The sequence below is a fragment of the Symphalangus syndactylus genome, chromosome X, assembly GCF_028878055.3.
Source record: "Symphalangus syndactylus isolate Jambi chromosome X, NHGRI_mSymSyn1-v2.1_pri, whole genome shotgun sequence".
Lineage (NCBI taxonomy): Eukaryota > Metazoa > Chordata > Mammalia > Primates > Hylobatidae > Symphalangus > Symphalangus syndactylus.
The window spans coordinates 155,464,411-155,483,528 of NC_072447.2; the positions used below are offsets into that span (position 1 = coordinate 155,464,411).

A 19,118-nucleotide genomic window follows, 5' to 3' on the forward strand; every position below is an offset into this window, starting at 1 on the left:
GGTGGGTTCCGGGATCCTCAGGCCCCCATTGAAGACTGCTCCTCCGGCCACAGTGCTCAAGGAGGGGTGTCCGGATTAGCAGCGCCGTCCACCCTGAGGGAGCCCTCCTCAGGCAGTATCCAGGGCTCAGAGGGCCTCGGGGATGCAGGACAGAAAGGGGTCACTCCCCAGGGCCATCTGGGCTTCCTGCTCATGGCCCACTGCCCCCTCCCAGGACACAGGAGTAGAGTGCCTCCCAGCACACTGGGAAGGGAGAAGGACAGGACCCAGGATGAAGTGCAGCTCCCCCTGCCCTTCCTCTTCCCCTCCCCAAGACATGAGCACTTGGGATCCCTTTCTGGCCCACACTCTGTCCCTTGGCCATTACACACACACTGTCCCCAAACACCCCACAGGCCCTCACAGACCCTGCCCCACACACACCTCAATGTCAGCGTGGCCACTGTGGCCCCATCCCCAGCAGACCGCCTCCCACCCCAGTTTCACACAGCAGAGGCAAGACACGGCTGGAACACTGAACAAAATTTATTGAAGAGAAACATGAACTGAAACCGCTGAAAAGAAGGGAATCTAACACAGAGAGAAACTGCAAACAGCCACTACAGGTCACAAGTCCCCGGCCCCTCCCTCAGTGTGGCCCCCCCACCACATCCCTCCTTCCATAGGGCCCCAGGATCCCCATCTTGCCAGGATGGTGGGCTCTGGCAATGTGTATTCGCTTCAGGTAACCCCCTCCTGAGCCCAGCTGCTGGGGCAGGGCCCTGCCCTATAGACTGCACAGGATAGTCACAGGATGCTGGAAAACGTAGCAGGGAAAACCCCACCAAGTTGAGGAAACTGAGTCACGAGTAACAGCAGGGGTGGAACGCCAAAGCACAAAGCTTCCTGGGGAGCCTCAGGCAGCCCTGCTCCCTCCCGTGTCTGGTTGGTCCTCCTGCAGTCGAGGTCACGGTCACAGGGTGAGCGTCTGCCATGCCTCCTTCCCACCGTCTCCTGGAACTGCGCTGGGGTACTCTGGAAAGGAGCTGCTCAGACGAAAACACACACATCCCCAAGAGAACAAGCAGCCACTGGCCGAGATCTCCACCGGCAAAGCAGAGGGGGAGTTCCTGACACGGAACAGCAGTGAGCAGAGACTGGGCCTGATGATGACGCAAACCAGAAACAACTACCCACCCCCAACACATCCTCTCTTCTCTCCTCACAGTTCTTCCCCCTCCTTCCCCTCTTCCTCCTCCTTTTCCTCCTGCTCCTCATTCTCCTCTTCCTCCTCCCGATCATCCTCTTCTTAATTCTCCTCCTCTCTCTTCCTCACTGGTGCAGGGGCTTATGAATGCTGCCTTCCTAGGGCTCCCCTCATGCAGTGTAGATGATCCTAAAGATGGGCTGGACCCTGTGGCCTCCCCTGTGGGGCTTCACTTCTGCCCCACAGCTCTTCCTCAGCAGCCCTGGCTCCTTCTGGCAGAGGCAGGCCCCAGGCAGGCTCCTCCAGGTCCCACATGGCCTGGGTGCCAGTGGGCATGCTCAGCTCAAAGTCCACAGGGTGGATATTTGGGGGTGTCCAGATAACCAGGCCAGAGCCCCCAGCCACACCTTCTTCAGCCCCCGCTTTGTTGGGGTCCCCATCTGAAGCCCAGGCACCCCGTGTGCTGAGTGTAGTGGTTCCCCGCTTGTGTTTCCTGTACCTGTTATGGGCTATGGGCCCAGTCCCCACTGAACCAGATGCTATTTGGTCTTGGTTGCTGAATTCCCTTCCAGCTGGTAGAAAGTAAGGGGGCTTGATCTCGACCTGGCTTCCCTGTCCCTCTGCCCCAATCAAGCTCCCTGTTAGTGTAAGCTGCCCCTTCCCCTTGTTCAAATGTCCCTGCTGCCTGCCAGGGGAAGGAGTGCTTGGGTCTTCTGAGCCTATGTTTCCCAGGGCTTGGGATGGCTCATGGCCCCAGCCCCTGCCTCGTTTCCCAACTCCTCTCCTGCAGCCTGTGGCCCCTCCCTGCCTGGAGTCTGGTTTTCAGCATTGGGATACATGGCCTGGCCGTGGTCTTCTTCCCTAGTGCTTTCACTGCATGAGAGCCGCCTGCGTTTCACTAATGGGGGTAAGCCTCCCTGTATGGTCTGGGTGCTGCTGTCGCTTAAAGAGCTTGCCTGCACGGTGGCCTGAGGTGCAGAGACACTGGCTTCTGCTTTTGCCTGTCTACCGGAGGCCCCCCGGCCTCTCCCTGACGGCTTCTCCTTCTTCTTCGTCACTGCCTCAGTGTTCTCCCACTCTTCTTCATCTCGAATGAGCTTCATTAACTCCAGAAAATTGGGAGGACACCCTCGCTGATCCAAGAGCTCCAGCTTGCCCCTGAGGGCGCGGGGCATGGAGACCCGAGCTAAGAGATGTTTCAGACGAATCATGTCTGTGCTGCGCACTGACAAGGGGCTCTTGTGCACGGCTTTCTGCAGCAGGGGCTCTAAGCGCAGCAGGAAAGTGGAGACTTTCTCTCCAATCTTCGGAAAGGTCTGCAGAAACCTAAACTGAGAGGCTCTAAAGTCCTCTTTGTCCCCAAAGATCTGCTTGAGGGCGTCAAGGCACTGCTCCACGGTTATGGAGTCATTGTTGGCCTGGAGCACCCGCATGATTGACAGAGCAGGCCCGCGTAAGCTCTCCAGCAAACGCCGCCTCTTCTCCATCTCAGACACTTGCCATATGGGCATTATTTCAGTGACCTGCTCTAGCCAGGCTTCAAAGGTCTCTTCGCCTGGGCTAGGGGAAGCAGTTCCCGAAAACACTTTCAGTTTCCGGTACCACATACTTTCTTTCAGAGGCTCTAAAGGTGGGGATGTAACTTGGGGCATGACCTCTGCATCCAGGCTCTGGGCAGGGAGGCTGCAACATCCCAGGACTCTGGCCACATCTGTCATACTTCGGCCCTCATCTTTCAGGAAGTAGTTCAGTCTATTGAGAAACTCGTCATCTGGGTTACGGGGTTTTACCACCACTTCCCAGGAGCCCCCCTTTCCTAGTATGTGACTGGGCAGAGTAGCGTAATCAACAGTGTCAGCCAATTCGATGAAAACCGCCTTGGCATTGTCTTCCCTCCTGAACATTCTCCCTAGCACCCTGTATGCGCACAGGGGCTGTAAGCCTGCCTTCACGGTGTCCTGAATTTCCACCTCACTACACTCCACGGGGATGCCTACAATCAGCAGGGCCTTTCTGGGGTCCATGTCCATCCCCTTGCACCAGTCCTCTAGCAGTGTCAGTGCCATTGCCCCCACTTTCTATGGACTGATCTAAACTAGGGCAGCAATCAGCTCAGTTTGACAGCACTCAAATAACTCTGAGCCACTGCCACGTAGGAAGGCAGAAGTGGTCCCAGGTTTCCACAGCCTGCAAAGCAAATGGGATGAGAGCATTGTCAATGCCCACCCCAACCTACACCCCCAAGCACCCCTCCTCTGCCCCCACCCCCAAGCAGGGATGGAGTCCTTCCTTCCCAGGGTTCCCCAAGTCATTTTGGGGAGGGTAGAGTGTGGAGGTTCTCCCCAGGCAAAGATCTCCCCATCTCACCACTCCCTGCTGACCTCCTCCTGCTGTGGGTTCCTCCTCGAAGTCCAGAGGACTCTGCTGTGTGTGCTTCGGGTGCCTGTAGTGAAAAGGCCAATGTCAGGAGGCAGGGCCTGACACCTGGGGACACTGACAAGCCCTCCAGGCAGAAGAGGGCAGGAGACAGCCTCACTGCCCACTCAGGGCTATGTGGGCCCAGGTCACCCAGCACCCTCCTTGCTGGAGTGAAGGCTGGCAGCAGGAGAGGTAGAGTGGCCCTCTTTCTCAGCAATGCCTGACAGATGAGAAAGATGGCTGAGCTCTGCGCAATGCAATGAGAGTGGTGGGTGTGGAGATTGTGTGACAAGCTGCAGTGTTGCCATGGATACAGAGAATACCATGGACCATGGGTTGCTATTGCAGGGGAGTGTCATGTGGTAAGGCCAAGGTCCTTGAGAAGCAACAGGTGATGTCATTGGCCTCCAACCAATAAAGCGTACTAGCAAAAAGGAGGGTGGGAGAGGGAAGGCAAGATGGACATAAGGAGTGAGTGATGAAAGGACAGGAGCTCATGGTTTCAATTGTGTGGAAACTGAAATCAGGCAGAAAAGGGACCCAGATAAGGTCCCCACTGCCAGACTGCAGGAAACCAATAACTCTTGCCCTAGAGATGGCCCTATCCTGCCGAGTCTGTGAACCCTGGCAGGCAGTCCCCTCTCCCCACTCTTTGCCAGGGTTCCAGAGCCCCTCCCAACAGGGCCCACCTCACAGCTGCTCACCTTGCTGGGTTGGCCCTGCTGGCAGCGCGGATGCTGCAATAACACAGCCACTTCAGACTCGTTCTGCTCTTCAACTCTATCCAGTTAGGCAGTTCCTGACTCAGGCGTGATGGGTCCTGCTTCACTGGATCTGTCCAAGGCAAAGCAGAGGTATTTTGCTGTGATTCTGTCCCACACATATGTCCCTGCCCAGGCCATGCCAATTCAGATTCTGCATAGGTGTTCACTAGGACCCTGGTGCAGGGATAGAAGAAACTGCTCAATTGGCAGAGGGAGCAGGGAGGGGGGTGGAGGAGTGGGGGGAGGAATGGTGAGAGGGGTGGGAGGTGAGGAGGGAGGTGGGGGGTGGGAGCAGGGGGCCTGCTGCTAGGGCAGAAGGGATCCTAAGGTAAGGTTGCTGCCCTACCCCCACTGCAAACTGCACTCCCTCCCAAGCTCCGCCCCTTCAGCCATGTTGCATCCCTTCCTAAGCCCCACCTCAAAACCTGCACCCCTGCTGCCAAACTCTGCCTACAACTAAGTTGCACCTCTACCCCAAGCCTAGCCCCCCACCAAGTCCAACCCCTTCCACCACCCAAGTCTAACTCGTGCCTCAAGCCCTGCCCCCACCCACAGTCCAACTCCTACCCCAAGCCCTGCCCCCTCACCAAGTCCAACTCCTACCCCGACGCAAGTCTAACTGATGTCCCCAAACCGCCTACCTCCATTCCCCTGTTCCCCCAAGTCCCCACCCGGTTATCTACATACACCCACACCACCGGCACCAGTGGAAGCAGGCGGAATCTAGGAGGGGAAGGTTCGAAGCCACTTTCCCTCAAGGGAAGGGCCGAGAGCTACTCTCCTGACTGCAGTGTCTCCGGGCAGGTCAAGGGTGGAGTAGGTCTCCCTGAAGTTTGTTTTTTTTCCTCTTTTTTTTTTTTTTTTTTTTTTTTGAAACGGAGTCTCGCTTTGTCACCCAGGCCGGAGTGCAGTAGCGTATCTCGGCTCACTGCAACCTCCGCCCCCTGGGTTCAAGTGATTCTCCGGCCTCAGCCTCCTGAGTAGCTGGGATTATAGGCGTACGCCACCACGCCCGGTTACTTTTTGTATTTTTAGTAGAAACGGGGTTTCCCCATGTTGGCCAGGCTGGTCTCCAACTCCTGACCTCAGGTGATCCACCCGCCTCGGCCTCCCAAAGTGCTGGGATTACAGGTGTGAGCCACCGCGCCCGGCCAGGTCTCCCTGAAGTTCTGCCTAGAAATGGCAGGGATTCCTCGGGGTGCTGGGTGTGATCTAGTGGGATCCCGCCTCCAGGGAAACCTATGGCCACCAGCCCCTAGACCCCGTTGAAAATAGCAAGAGTTATTGGGGGGATCCCCCGTAATCTGGGTTGCTGTCCGAGCCCGGGGTCTAGCTCCGTACCTGCTGGAGGTGCCTCCGAGCCGGAGTTCCGCGCAGCGCGACCACCACACGTCTATGGCGGCTGCCGCCTCTGGGCTGACTGCGCCACGAGGCTGTGGCGGGAAGAGGTTGTCTGGTGACGACCGCCCCCCGCCCCCCACGAGCGGAACTGCACACGGCCCGCTCACGGTTGCGCACTGGTGACATAAACCCTCCTACTTCCTGCAAGGTGGTTCCTCACCCCACCCACCCCCGTGCCGACGACGGTGGCAGCCAGGCTCGCCACGTGCCATTTGGCCCAGCAGCCACTGCGGTTCTTTCTCATTGGAGGGGAGCTGTGGCGTCCCAAGCCCGGGTGCAAATCACCCCGTGCAACGTATAGGCCACGTGAGTGTGCTTACTACTACCTGAAAGTCATAGCCCCCATTTATTTTTTATTGGACTGTGTTCTAGGGGAGGAGGGCAAAAAATACAGCTATTGCCTGCATTTCACAAGGGCATTAGTTTTTTTTCACTGCTCACTGAGAGCCAGATGACTGAAAATATTCCGTTCTCCCATTATTCTCCTGATTTCACGACCAAACATTACGCACCTAGTACCCAACTGCTTCCTGTCGTTTCCCAAAGCAGGTTTCTTCCACAGAGGGAAGATCCTGGGGCCTGCAGCGGCCCGAAAGTGCTGTCCCAGAAAAGGGTGTGGGTGCGGCACAGGTAGCATACTTCAAGGTGCAGACAAATCCCCTGGTAATCTTAAAAAAATGCGTGAGGAGATCTGAGGCAGGGCTGGTTCCACTGAAAGCTAGGTTACTTGCTGCATATCCCTGCCCAGGCTGTGTGGAGCAAGGGTCTGAAACCTATGATTACATTTCAGGGCCAGAAGTTGTGGACCTTTAGTGACAGAATATATTTGTTTTTCTTTCTTTGTGATAAAAAAAAAAAAAAAGGCTTTTCTGGCAGTGTTTTAATAAATATGTTAAAAGCGGACAACATTTTAAATTGATGGTCACTGAGAAAGATATTTGCAGATATCACCTTCTTCAGCCAGGTGTGGTGGCTCACACCTGTAATCCCAGCACTTTGGGAGGCCAAGGTGGGCAGATCACTTGAGATCAGCCTGGCCAACATGGCGAAACCCCGTCTCTACTAAAAGTCCAAAAATTAGCTGGGTGTGTCATCTGAGTAGCAGAGTAGCTGTAATCCCAGCTACTCAGGAGGCTGAGGCACGAGAATCGCTTGTACCTGGGAAGCAGAGGTGGCAGTGAACCCAGATCGCACCACTGCGTTCCAGCTTGGGCAACAAAGTGAGATCCTGTCTTTTTTTTTTTTTTTTTTTTTTTTTTTTTGAGAAGGAGTCTCACTCTGCCGCTCAGGCTGGAGTGCAGTGGTGCAATCTTGGCTCACTGCAAGCTCCGCCTCCTGGGTTCACGCCATTCTCCTGCCTCAGCCTCCGGAGTAGCTGGGACTAGAGGCGCCCACCACCACGCCCGGCTAATTTTTTGTATTTTTTAGTAGAGACGGAGTTTCACCGTGTTAGCCAGGATGGTCTCGATCTCCTGACCTCGTGATCCACCCACCTCGGCCTCCCAAAGTGCTGGGATTAGAGGTGTGAGCCACCGCGCCCGGCCGAGATCCAGTCTAAAAAAAAAAAAAAAAAATAGACCATTCAGAGCCTGTTAAATCAATCTCCTTCATGTGACAAGGAGAAAATAGTGCTGAAAGCCATTGCTTAGCTGCCTGGTATCACAACATCACAGAAGGTGATGCCTTGGAAAGAGGTTCTGCCTCAGTCACCTCTGGGCTACTGGGTGCTCCCCTGGCCAGACATATACTTCAATTCATTCTATTTCTCACTAGAAGACTAGCTTCCTCTCTCTCTTTCTTTTTCTGTCTCAGTCTGTTTTATGCTTTTATAATCAAATACCTGAGACTGGGTAACATATAATGAACAGAAATTTATTTAGCTCATGTTTCTGAAGGCTGAGAACTCCAAGATCAAGGGGCTGCACCTGCTGAGGGCCTGGCATGAAGGCATCAAGACGTGAAAGCATGTGTAAGAGTGAGCAAGAGAAAGAGAGGAAAGGGGCCTAAACTCATTTTTTTAAAAAAATCAGGAACCCACTCCCACAATAACAAATCCACTCCCGAGATAACAGCATTCATCCATTCACACTGGCAGAGTCCTCCTCACCTAATCACCTCTTAAAGGTCCCCCTTCTCAACAGTTGTACTGGGGATTAAGTTTCCAACACATGAACTCTGGGGGACACATTCAAACCATAGCACTTTTCTTTAAAAAAAGTTATTGAGGGATAGTGACAATGTTGAATTTTTCCTGAGCCCTGTGATCCTGGAAAACAGTGAAGGTTAAGAAACCCCTCAGCCCTTTGTGTTCCAGAAAACAGCTTCCTGCAAAGAGCCCTCCTTTCCATATGACTTATATAAGACTTAGGGGATGTCACCCGTGTTTATGTATGACAATGCCAGACACGAGACCCTCCAAATTCCCATTCTTTACTTAATAAATGATAAACTGAACTGCTCGTTCTCTTGTGGCTGGGTGCGGTGGTTCACACCTGTAATCCCAGCACTTTGGGAGGCCGAGGCAGGTGGATCACGAGGTCAAGAGATCGAGACCATCCTGGCCAACATGGTGAAACCCTGTCTCTACTAAAAATACAAAAATTACCTGGGCATGGTGGCACGTGCCTATAGTCCCAGCTACTTGGGGGGCTGAGGCAGGAGAATCGCTTGAACCTGGGAGTGGAGGTTGCACTGAGCTGAGATGGTGCCACTGCACTCCATCTTGGTGACAGAGCGAGATTAAAAAAAAAAAAATGCTGGTTAGCCAAAGTTTAGGTAGCTTCTCTTCTTTCTCCAGACTCCCGAAATTTGGCCCACCTTTAGTCTGAGCCAGCAGATAACCTTAACAGGCCCTTCTCATAGGCTGGTCCCAGGTAAAACATTCTCTGATCTAATATCTGGGCATTCCACATCCTCACACCAAGTTCTTTCTAGGCTTGTTTGCTCCTCCCCTCGAACTTTTTTTTTTTTAAAGCCCCTTTTTGCCTAACCCTTGAGTTGCTTGTGGAACTGACAGTTGGACACCCAATTGAAACATCTCCTCCCCCAGTTGCAAGAAGCCTTTCAAATAAATTATCTCTCATTAAGTCCTGTGATTCTTTTCCTCCCAAACTTTGTTAAGGTATGATTGACAAATAAAAATGTACATACTTAGGGCATACAATGTGATGTTTGAATATATGTATGCATTGTGAAATGATTACCACAATGCGCTAACATATCCACCATTTCAGTTACTTTTTTTGCATGTGTGACGAGACACTGAAGATCTGCCTTGTTACCAAACTTCAAGTAGACAATACAGTATTATTAACTAGACTCACCATGCTATACATTAGGTTTCCAACACTTATTCATCTTATAGCTGAAGGTATGTACCCTTTGACTAATATCTCCCCTTTTCTTCATACCCTAGCCCTTGATAACTGCCATTATACTCTCTGCTCTGTTACTGTGAGTTTCACTTTCTTTTTCATTTTTCATTTTTTTTGATGGAATCTCCCACTGTTGCCCGGGCTGGAGTGCAATGGTGCGATCTCGGCTCAATGCAACCTCTGACTCGTGGGTTCATGCGATTCTCCTGCCTCAGCCTCCTGAGTAGCTGGAATTACAGGCACACATACACTACCACACCCGGTTAATATTTTGTATTTTTAGTAGAGATGGGGTTTCACTATGTTGGCCAGATTGGTCTCGAATCCTGACCTCGTGATCTGCCCGCCTTGGCCTCCCAAAGTGCTGGGATTACAGGTGTGAGCCACCACTCCTGGCCTGACTTTCACTTTTTAAAGATTTCACATGTGGCTGGCTGCAGTGGTTCACATCTGTAATCCCAGCACTTTTGGAGGCTGATACAAGAGGATGCCTTGGGCCTAGGAGTTCGAGACCAGCCTGGGCAACATAAGGAGACCCCTGTCTCTACAAAAAAAAATTTAAAAAGTGGCTGGGTGTGATGGCACATGTCTGTGGTCCCAGCTACTCCTGAGGCTGAGGGAGGAGGATCGCTTGAGCTTGGGAGGTTGAGGCTACGCTGAGCTGTGACTGCACTCCAGCCTGGCCAACAGAACGAGACCCTGTCTCAAAACCAAACAAACAAAGATTTCACATACAAGAGCATGCAGTGTTTGGCTTCCTGTGTCTGGCTTATTTCACTTAGCATAATATCCTCAAGGTTCATTCATGTTATTGCCAAGGGCAGCATTTCCTTCTTTTTTTAAGGCTGCTTGTGAATATATATATATATATATATATATGAATATATATATAAACATATATATTCATATTATATATATATGAATATATATATAAACATATATATTCATATTATATATAACATATATGTTATATATAAAACATATATTCATATATATATAACATATATGTTATATATATAAAACATATATATTCATATTTTATATATAACATATATGTGTTATATATTATGTACATATAACATATATATGTTATATATTATGTACATATAACATATATGTTATATATTATGAATATATAATATATAATATGAATATATTCATATTATATATGAATATATAATGAAAATTATATATAATATTTATATATAATATGTATAATATATATTATATATATATAAAACATTTTCTTTATCCATTCATCTGTCAATGGGCACTTAGGTTGTTTTCTTATCTTAGCTATTATGAATAATGCTGAAATGGACAAGAGAGTCCAGATACCACTTAGAGATAGTGATTTTATTTGCTTAGGATATATACCCGTAGTAGAATTGCTGGATCATACAGTAGCATATGTGGACAAGTAATTTTCAACAAAGCTGCCAAGAATACACAAAGAGGAAAGTGAGATGGAGCAGGGACCCCGTCTCAGGGGCCTGCAGGCCCCCTTAAGCATATAAATAAAGGAAAATCTTGAGTTCTTTCAGGGGAAATGCCAGGCGCCTAGCTAGCCCTGAGAAGTAAATAAGCAACTTGATAAGCAAGAAGGTAATAGCTTAAAACAATAGCCAAGGAAGCTACAATCACAGGATGTTTTCTTTCCCTATAGAAACTAAAGATAACATGTTAACATATATCTCTGAGTTGTTTTTCAGAAACTTGGATCCCCACCAAACTGATCTGCTGGCATGCAGACCCCAGAAAAGGGGGAGTTGAGGACCGAACTCTGACCACCACTCTTCGTTCCAAACTTCTTCATGAGGGGCCTGGAGGAAATCACATCCATCTGTCAGAGTAATATTCCTTTCTGCTGACCCAAAAATTTTAAACAAAGCTTCTCTTGCTTAACCAACTGCAAACCAAAAAACCTTTGAACCTACTTATGGCTTGTAAGCCCTCACTTCAAGATATCCCACCCTTTTAGGCCAAAACCAATGTGTAACCTCTGTGTAATGATTTATGAATTAGCCTGTAACTTCTGCTTTCCTGAAATTTACTCCTGCCTTTAAAAGCCCTTACCTGCAAGCCATCAGGGAGCTGTGGATTTGAGCGTTAGCTGCCTGATCCTCCTTGCTTAGTGCCCTGCAAATAAATGTCTTCCTTTCTACCACTGCAAAGCTCAGTGTGGATATGTGATCTTACTGTGATGGGCCAGAGAACTCCAGTTCAGTTCAATAACATTTGGCCACAACTCAAAAGCCCTGAGTGGGTGTCTTGTCAATAGCACATCAGCTCCTGGCTATGGGCACCCTTGGACCCCGTCCAGTAGCTGCCTGAATTATTTTATTCAGGGATGGATCTGTGTATTTGGCTGCCACCAAGGCATCACTGGCTTGTGTTGCTTTTACTTTTGCAGCATTAGAAATGAGACACTTGGCTTGGAAGACATTTTTTTGGCAGGTGACAAATTTGTGGCCAATAGCCCCAAGGTATATTTTCTTCAAATACTACTTTCTGCCTTGGCAGGACATCTGGCCTTGCTTTGGCAATTTACAGGACTCTGCTTCATCATAGTGCATTTAGTAGGGAATACTCCATAAATAACTGAAGGGATGGAGACTTTGAGAAATCACATTTTGATTTTGATTTGCTTGCTTGAAAATCTGCCTAAAGCCCAGCTGAGGCATTAAGGGCTTTTCACCTAAGGCCTTGTCATCTAAAATGGGAACTACAAATTATGTTTCTCCTTGTAGCCCATTATGGTGCATTCTGCAGAATCGGGCCATTTTTAGCTTTGAGCCCATGAAAAAGAAAAATGTTTTTAATGTTGAAATTCTGCCTGACCACAGTATCCCCTAGGATCCAGGGAATGGTAGCCAGAATACAATTTTTCAATTAGAATTGTTTTGTGAACAAGAAGGTAAATGGGATGAAATTCTGAATGTACAAGCTTTTATGCGTTTGTACCAAAGTGAGCTAATTCAAAGAAGGTGTAATTTGCATAGAATCATGGTTGAAAGAAATGCCTCTAAGGTGAAAGAGGTAAAGGTTTTACCCGGTTCTCAAAAATCAGAAGATGACTTACTACTTCAACAAATGAATGCACCAATCCTATCTCTCCACCTTATGGGGGGTGAGATATGGAAGCCAGAACAATGGCCCCGCCCCCCTGCTCAGGCAGGAATGGGAACCCCTATTGCCCTGGCTGGACTGGGGAATAATAGTGATGTAAACAGGCCAGGAGTGCTCTCTCCTTCACACACCTGACAGGGCACTCAATATGGTCAGGGAGCCACTCTGGTTGAGGTAGGGCAATTCCATTAGGCAAGTACCCACTGGCAGAATCAATGCCCAGGGTCAGCCAGCAGGACCTGTGTGGGTACACATGCCATTCTCAATCTCTGACCTATACCATTGGAAGGATAACATGCTTACCTACTGGGGTGACCCAAGGAGGATGGAAAATGTGTTCTCCATTTACACTACTCATAATCCTAACTGGGAGAATGTGCAAGATTTACAAAATGCACTACTTACCTCCAAAGAGTGGAGAATAGTTTCAGAAAAAGCTAGAGAAGAAGCTGACCAGTAACATACTGAGACTGCCAGCAATCTGGTCTGGGCAGCTACTGTTGAGGCTATAGCCTAACACAAGCAGTCTTAGCTCCTCCCAGCCTCCCATTGGCCCAAGTGTCTGGGCTTTAAGATGTTCTCAATAATATTGGTGGTGTGTTTTTCTGCTCTGTGGTCAAAGAGGGCATCTTGGAGCGCACATGCTTATTCTGGTGGCACCTCAATATCCAATTTTCCCAGAGCAAAGGTTACTGTGGCAATTAACTTAGTTAACACATCCTGTCCCAACAAAGGGATTGGGCATTCTGGCATGTGCAAGATCCTGATAGGATCCAAATCATGAGAGTCAAGCTCATTGCGAGCATTAAAGAGACTGAATTTTAACAATCCTGAGGAAAGGGGTCTCAAAGTAGTGTAGCTTTAATAAATTTCAGGAAATATGGCAGAAGCCAAATGAAAACTCATCTGAAAGTTTTTAGAGACAATTTTTGAAGCCTCCTGGCAGTGTCAACTCCTGTCATACTGTGTGTCCTGGGTAGACAGATTGGAATCTGTAGGAGCCCCAAATGTATAGCTAGTTCTCCCCATCAATGGATTCTCCTAATGAGTCTTTTTTTTCTGAGTGCATGGTGACAGAAGTAATATGGCAGGCTGGGGTGAGACAGAGAGAGAGAGAGAGAGAGAGAATCAATCTTGTATTTAGGCCCCAAAGTTCTGCTTGACTCTAGCAACTGGAGGAAGCAGCCTTTAACACAAATCCTACCTTCAGGGTGTTTGAAATCGAATACTAATAGTAACTAAAGATGTATGCAAGCCATGGTATAGCTCGAATTCTGATTGGATTGAAGTTATATACCTCAGGGAAACTATAGTACCTAACCAAGGAAAGAGTGTACTCTAATCCCTATGGTTCTTTGAAGCAGAATGCCTGACATACAACTTTTAAAAATCCAGAACATGTGAAGTAACAGGGAAATGTGACCCATGATCAACAGTAATTGGCATCTCATCACTTCTCTCATGTTCTATTTTCCAAAGCAAGTCTCTAGGCCAGCCTAGATTCCAGAGGTAGGGAAACTGACTCTAACTTGTGATAGAAGGAGTTTTGAAGTCATATTACAAATGGGGAACCAGGGACATTAAAAAATCAATCCCAACACTTTGGGAGGTCGAGGCAGGCCAATCACGAGGTCAGGAGATCGAGACCATCCTGACTAACACGGTGAAACCCTGTCTCTACTAAAAATACAAAAAATTAGCTAGGCTTGGTGGCACGCACCTGTAGTCCCAGCTACTCGGGAGGCTGAGGCAGGAGAATCGCTTGAACCCAGGAGGCAGAGGTTTCAGTGAGCCAAGATTATGCCACTGCACTCCAGCCTGGGTGACAGAGCGAGACTCCATCTCTCTCTCTCTCTCTTTCTCTCTCTCTCTCTCTCCCTCTCTCTCTCTCTCTCTCTATATATATATATATATATATGTATATACTACAAGAGTTCACAGGCAAGTCCCTCACCTACACTTTGCATGGAATGTCAGATGTGGTCTGCTTCTGCCCCTCCTACCCTTACTGTTCCTGTTGCTCCTGTTGGTGGCTAGGGAAGTGAGGTGAGGGCAGTGGTGCCTGTGCAGCAGTGCTCAAGGATGCACCAAGGGTTCACTCTCAGGAAACTCCCAAAGCTGCTGGCCAGATGGGTGGCCAGTCCTAGACATGGCAGAGACTGGCTGAGTTTCCCAAATGCCTCTCTTGACCAAGGCCTGCAGAAACAGAAAGTCATATTTTCACATTGGCCAATCCTTGCATTCCTCAGGAAAATGGTTCCAATGTTGCCACTCACATGCTGCTTTTTCTCAGAGCTCAGACCTGGGACCACTGGGCTGGCTGCAACAACCAGCCTCCAATACCCACACCATTCTTGGCCACACCACCGTTTTTCATTCCTGTGCCCTTGTGGTTATTTACTGAAGGCTTACTGTATGTCTAATAGAAGGTAAAGCTCCATGACTCCCCTGCAAGAAAAATGTTCTTATTGCTCATTTACAGATGAGAAACAGAGATGTTCAGTGGTTTGTGCAAAGCCACCCAGATGCTAGGTGAAGCCAGCTTTGCCTGCTTCCAAAGGCCATACACACTCTTTCCAGTGCAATGGCTTCCTAGGTGGTGAAGGCTGACTTTGTACCCTAAGAACTGTGATGAGGCTCTTGAGTCAGGAACAGCTAGCCTCTTCCTGTTGTGAAGGTTCCTGGAATGAGGAGGTAGGCCTGTGAATGTAGTGATTTGGGGGACCTAGTCTGGAGTCCTAGTACCTGGCTGTCCGCCAACTTCCAGCTTCCAGACCCTGCCCCTAAGCATGAGCTTCCTTTCTGCCAGTTTCCAATCCCCTTTCTCTCTCAACACTTCCACTAGGCCATTTTGATGGTAGAGGGTCAATGGTTGGGCCTGTTGCCCCCGGAGGCTCAAAGCCTTGGCACATCAAGCCCTTACCATGCAGATCCCGATCCCAGGGCAACACGGATGCCTCCCCCTGTCTAGCTATTTGCCTCCCACAGAGACTCTGAGATTTTTCTCTCTCATCTATATGAGGCTTCTGGGAGAAGTTGGAAGCCCACGTGCCCTTAGTACAGCCGGCCTGAGATATCCCTGCCCTGTGCAGTCCCAGCTGGGCTGCTGAGGCGCGATCTTCCACCTTCCTGTTCCAGGGCCTCAAGGCGGCCTCCAGAGTGGGCTCCACAGCCTGAAGGTGGCATTTCCCCGTGGGTGGTTACAGTGTCTGCACACAGTGAGCAGGCACCAGCGGGACTCCAGTGTGGCTGAGGTCCCACTGGGCAGGAGCCAGATCGCTGTCCCCCCAGGCAGTAGGTGCGAGAGTGGGTCCTGGTCCGGAGCCTGAGGAGAGCCTGAGAGGAAGTCTGGGTGGGGTGAGCTCCTGGCTGCAGGGCACCTCTGGCTACAGAAGGGGACGATGGGAGAGAGAGGGGCTTTGGCTGTGGGGGAAGGGGACTCCTGCTGCTGATGTGGGAGGTGTGGGAGGGGGTTGCCAGGTTACAGGAAGGATGGGATTAGGGAGAGGGCTCCTGGTCAAGTGGTCAAGTGCTGGGAAAAAGAGGAGGTGGGCACATCCAGCTGCAGGGTTGCACATGATGGTTGGAGGGGCTCCAGCTGTAAGTTTTGTGATCAGGGGCTGTTCACCAAGGTGAAAGAGGCGCTTCCTGCTGTGGAGGTGGGGGGTGCAGTGAAGGGCTCTGAGCTGCAGCAGTAGGGGTGGGGGAGCATGGGCTGTGACACTGGGCAGGGGAGATGCTTCAGGCCCTGCATTTGGGAGTGGCTGGTCTCTGGCTGTGCGGTGGGGGTGGGCTGACTGGCATCAACATTCCTTTCTCCCTTTTGCACTCACAGCCTGCGTCAGAGACTGCAACAGTCAGCACACCTTCCTGTCTGATCAGGCTCCCTCCCTCAAGTCCTCTGCGATGGCTCTGGCGATGCTTCAGGACTGGTGCAGGAAGATGGGTGTGAACACAGAGCGCTCTCTGCTCATCCTGGGTATCCCTGATGACTGTGAGGAACATGAGTTCTAGGAGGCTGTGCGGGCTGCCCTGTCGCCCCTGGGCAGGTACCGAGTGCTCATCAAGGTCTTCAGAAAGGAGCTCGGGGCCAGGGCAGCCTTGGTGGAGTTCGCTGAGGGTTTAAACCGAAGCTTGATTCCCTGCCGAATACCAGGCAAAGAAGGACACTGGAACGTGATCTCCCTGCCCCAGGCCCCTGATGCTGATTTCAGGATATACCCAGTTTCCCTGCACAGCCCCAGGGGCAAGCAGTGGCCAAAGGTGCAGGTGAGGCAGGAGCTGCAGGTGAGGAAGAAGAGGCAGGTGATGGAGGAGCTGCAGGTGCAGCAGGAGCCATAGGTGAGGCAGGAGCTGTGGGTAAGGGTGAGGCAGAAGCCACAGGTGAGGGAGGAGGTGCAGGTGAGGCAGGAGCAGCAGGTGAAGCAGGAGGTGCAGTGAGGGAGGGGCAGCAGGTGAGGCAGGAGGTACAGGTGAGGGAGGAGCTGGAGATGAGAGTTGCAGAAGAGGCAAGAGAGTCAGATGAGGGAGCCGCAGGTGATACAGGACCTGTAGGTGAGGCAGGAGGGACAAATGTAACAAGAGCCTGGGTCCAGCCTCAGCGCTGCACCCTGCAGGCTGTGCTGGAAAACAGGGCCTACCGGAAACTGAGACCCTTTTCCGGGAGGGAGCAGCCAGGCTTCGATGAAGAGTCCTTTGAGAGCTGGATGGAGCATGCCAAGGATATGCCGCAGCTGTGGTACCATGTGTTGGAAAGGGAGAGTAAGAGGTGGCTGCTGGAGAGCTTGGGTGGCCCAGCCCTGGACGTTGTGAGCGGCCTCCTGGAGGAAGATCCCAACTTGGCGGCACTGGACTGCCAGGCGGTACTGGACTGCTGGGCGGCGGTGCTGGGGCAGGTGTCTAGGAACTGGGACACTTGAATGACTTCCAGGCTGAAGTTCCTGACCTGAATGCAGGGGCCCTTTGCCTTCCTGGTATGCCTGGAAGGCCTGCTGCAGATGGCCCTGGAGAAGGGGGCCGTCTGCCTGGCCCTGGCCAACCACCTGCGACTGCGGTAGGTGCTGCCTCAGGCCTGCCCTAGCGAGGCACTCCAGAATACCCTGGGGGGGATGCACTGGAGAGGAGGCCGCCCTACTTCCTGGGGCTGCTCCAGCTCATCCAGGAGATGGAGGCGTGGGCGACCTCCCCAGTGAGGAGCCAGCAAGTTGTGGCCTGGCCAGTGGCCGCAGTGGAAAGTGAAGATCCAGTTGCCGCCCAGGCAGCTCCTGCCTTTGGAGATGCTGCTCAGGCCTCCTCAGCCCAGGTAGAAGATGCCAGCCAGGCTGATCCTGGCATGGAAGATGCTGCTGAGACTGCTCCTGCCCCCAAAGAGGCCGTCAGGGGCACCCCAGCCACTAGGGAAGGTGAAAATGCCCCTGCAGGCCTCGAAGGAGCCAGACAGTCTTGTCCAGGCAGGAGGCCAGGAGGCTGAGGAGCCCCCCCACCCCCCCAAGGAGGGCTTATGTTCATCCTGGAGGAGTTGGAAAATGAGGATGGGGCCAGGAAGGTGGGCCAGCCCAAACCCTCCCCAGGCAAATAGGCTCGGAGGGCCCCAGGAGCATCCTGGAGGCAGTGGGGAGGCCAGGCCAGGGCTGGTCCTTCATCCCACATCATGATCGGGGCCCCTCACCTCCCTCCAAAGGGCCCTGGCCACCACCATCAGCCCTTCCCAGTGACCCAGATGACCACGTTGATACCATATGGGGTTGGGGAGGCGCCCCTGCTTTGCACCCAGTGCCGCACCCAGCCCCAGCCCCAAACCCTGCTGTCTCTGGGGGGCTGGCCTGGAGGGAGCCCTGAGTGGCCAGCTGCGACCTGGGTGGGGGCACCTGAAGATGTCTGTCCCCCACCCCTTGTCCTGGGTTGGGAGAGACAGGGGAAAAGAGGTCCTCTCAAGTGTGCCAGCTGCCTGGGTCTCCCAAGAGGGTCGCCCCACTTGCCATCCCCAGGGCAGGCTGCCCCCTGTTCTGGGAAGCCCACCCTCACCTGTGTAGGCCCCGTAGTGACCTATGCGCCCAGCAGACGCCCAACCACTGCTAGCTGTTGTTCCTGTGCAAAGTTGTGTGTTGTGCACCCACCTGGGCGGCCGCCTCTAGGCCCGGGGCATGTGCTGTGAGCTTCCTGCGAGCCCAGGTTCTGCTCACTGCTGTCTGTCCTGCATCCTAAACACCACCTCTGCTTTCCTGGCGTAGATCCAGGCCAGGGGCTGCTTGTTCTCTTGGAGCTATGTGTTCTTCTCTGAGCAGCTCCTCCCCGGAGGCTCCCAGCACAGACCCAGGAGATGGCGGGAACGAGGCACCAGGGCATGGCAGATGCTCACCCTGTGACCACGATGGTGACCATGACTGTGGGAGGAAGAGCCGGACCCGGGACGGAGTGGGGCTGCCCTGCCTGAGGCTCCCGGAAGAGCTTTATGCTTTGGCGTTCCACCCCTGTTGTTACTTGTGACTGTTTCCTCGACCTGGTGGGCTGTTCCCTGCTGTGTTTACTGGTGTCCTGTGACTGTCTGTGATGGCCATAGGGCAGGGCCCTGCCCCGGCAGATGGGCTCAGGAGGGGGCTCCCTGAAGCCAGTGGACACTGCCAGAGTCCACCGTCCTGGCAAGAGGCGGGCCCTGGGGCCCTCGGGAAGGAGGGAGGTGGCAGCGGGGTCGGCAGCAGTAGGGGGGTAGACGAGGTGCCTTGCAGGAACCCCAGGAGGACGGATCCCAGGACCTGTGTCCTGTAGTGGCTCTTCGCAGTTTCTCTCTGTGTGTGGTTCCCTTCTCTTCAATGATTTCAGTACATGTTTCTCTTCAATAAATTTCAT

At 51.7% G+C, this 19,118-nt stretch overlaps 1 protein-coding gene and 1 pseudogene across 5 annotated transcripts; one reads left to right on the forward strand and one right to left on the reverse strand.

The window, feature by feature from the left end:
- Positions 1–18,802, forward strand: part of LOC129476145 (paraneoplastic antigen Ma6E-like) — a 31,537-nt pseudogene extending 12,735 nt beyond the window's left edge.
- PNMA5 (PNMA family member 5) lies at positions 508–5,792 on the reverse strand. 5 transcript variants are annotated; one of them, XM_055268794.2, is made up of 4 exons: positions 5,710–5,792; positions 4,309–4,438; positions 3,568–3,629; positions 508–3,373 (listed from the first exon to the last, which is right to left on the reverse strand). In XM_055268794.2, the coding sequence occupies exon 4, from the start codon at positions 3,250–3,252 to the stop codon at positions 1,906–1,908; it is 1,347 nt and encodes a 448-aa protein (XP_055124769.1). In that variant the 5' UTR covers positions 3,253–3,373; positions 3,568–3,629; positions 4,309–4,438; positions 5,710–5,792; the 3' UTR covers positions 508–1,905. The 5 variants fall into 5 exon arrangements, with proteins under 5 accessions (XP_055124769.1, XP_055124770.1, XP_063491136.1 ...); XM_055268795.1 differs by having other exon boundaries at positions 3,554–3,629; XM_063635066.1 differs by lacking the exon at positions 5,710–5,792 and having other exon boundaries at positions 4,309–4,498.
- Positions 18,803–19,118: the final 316 nt, after the last annotated feature.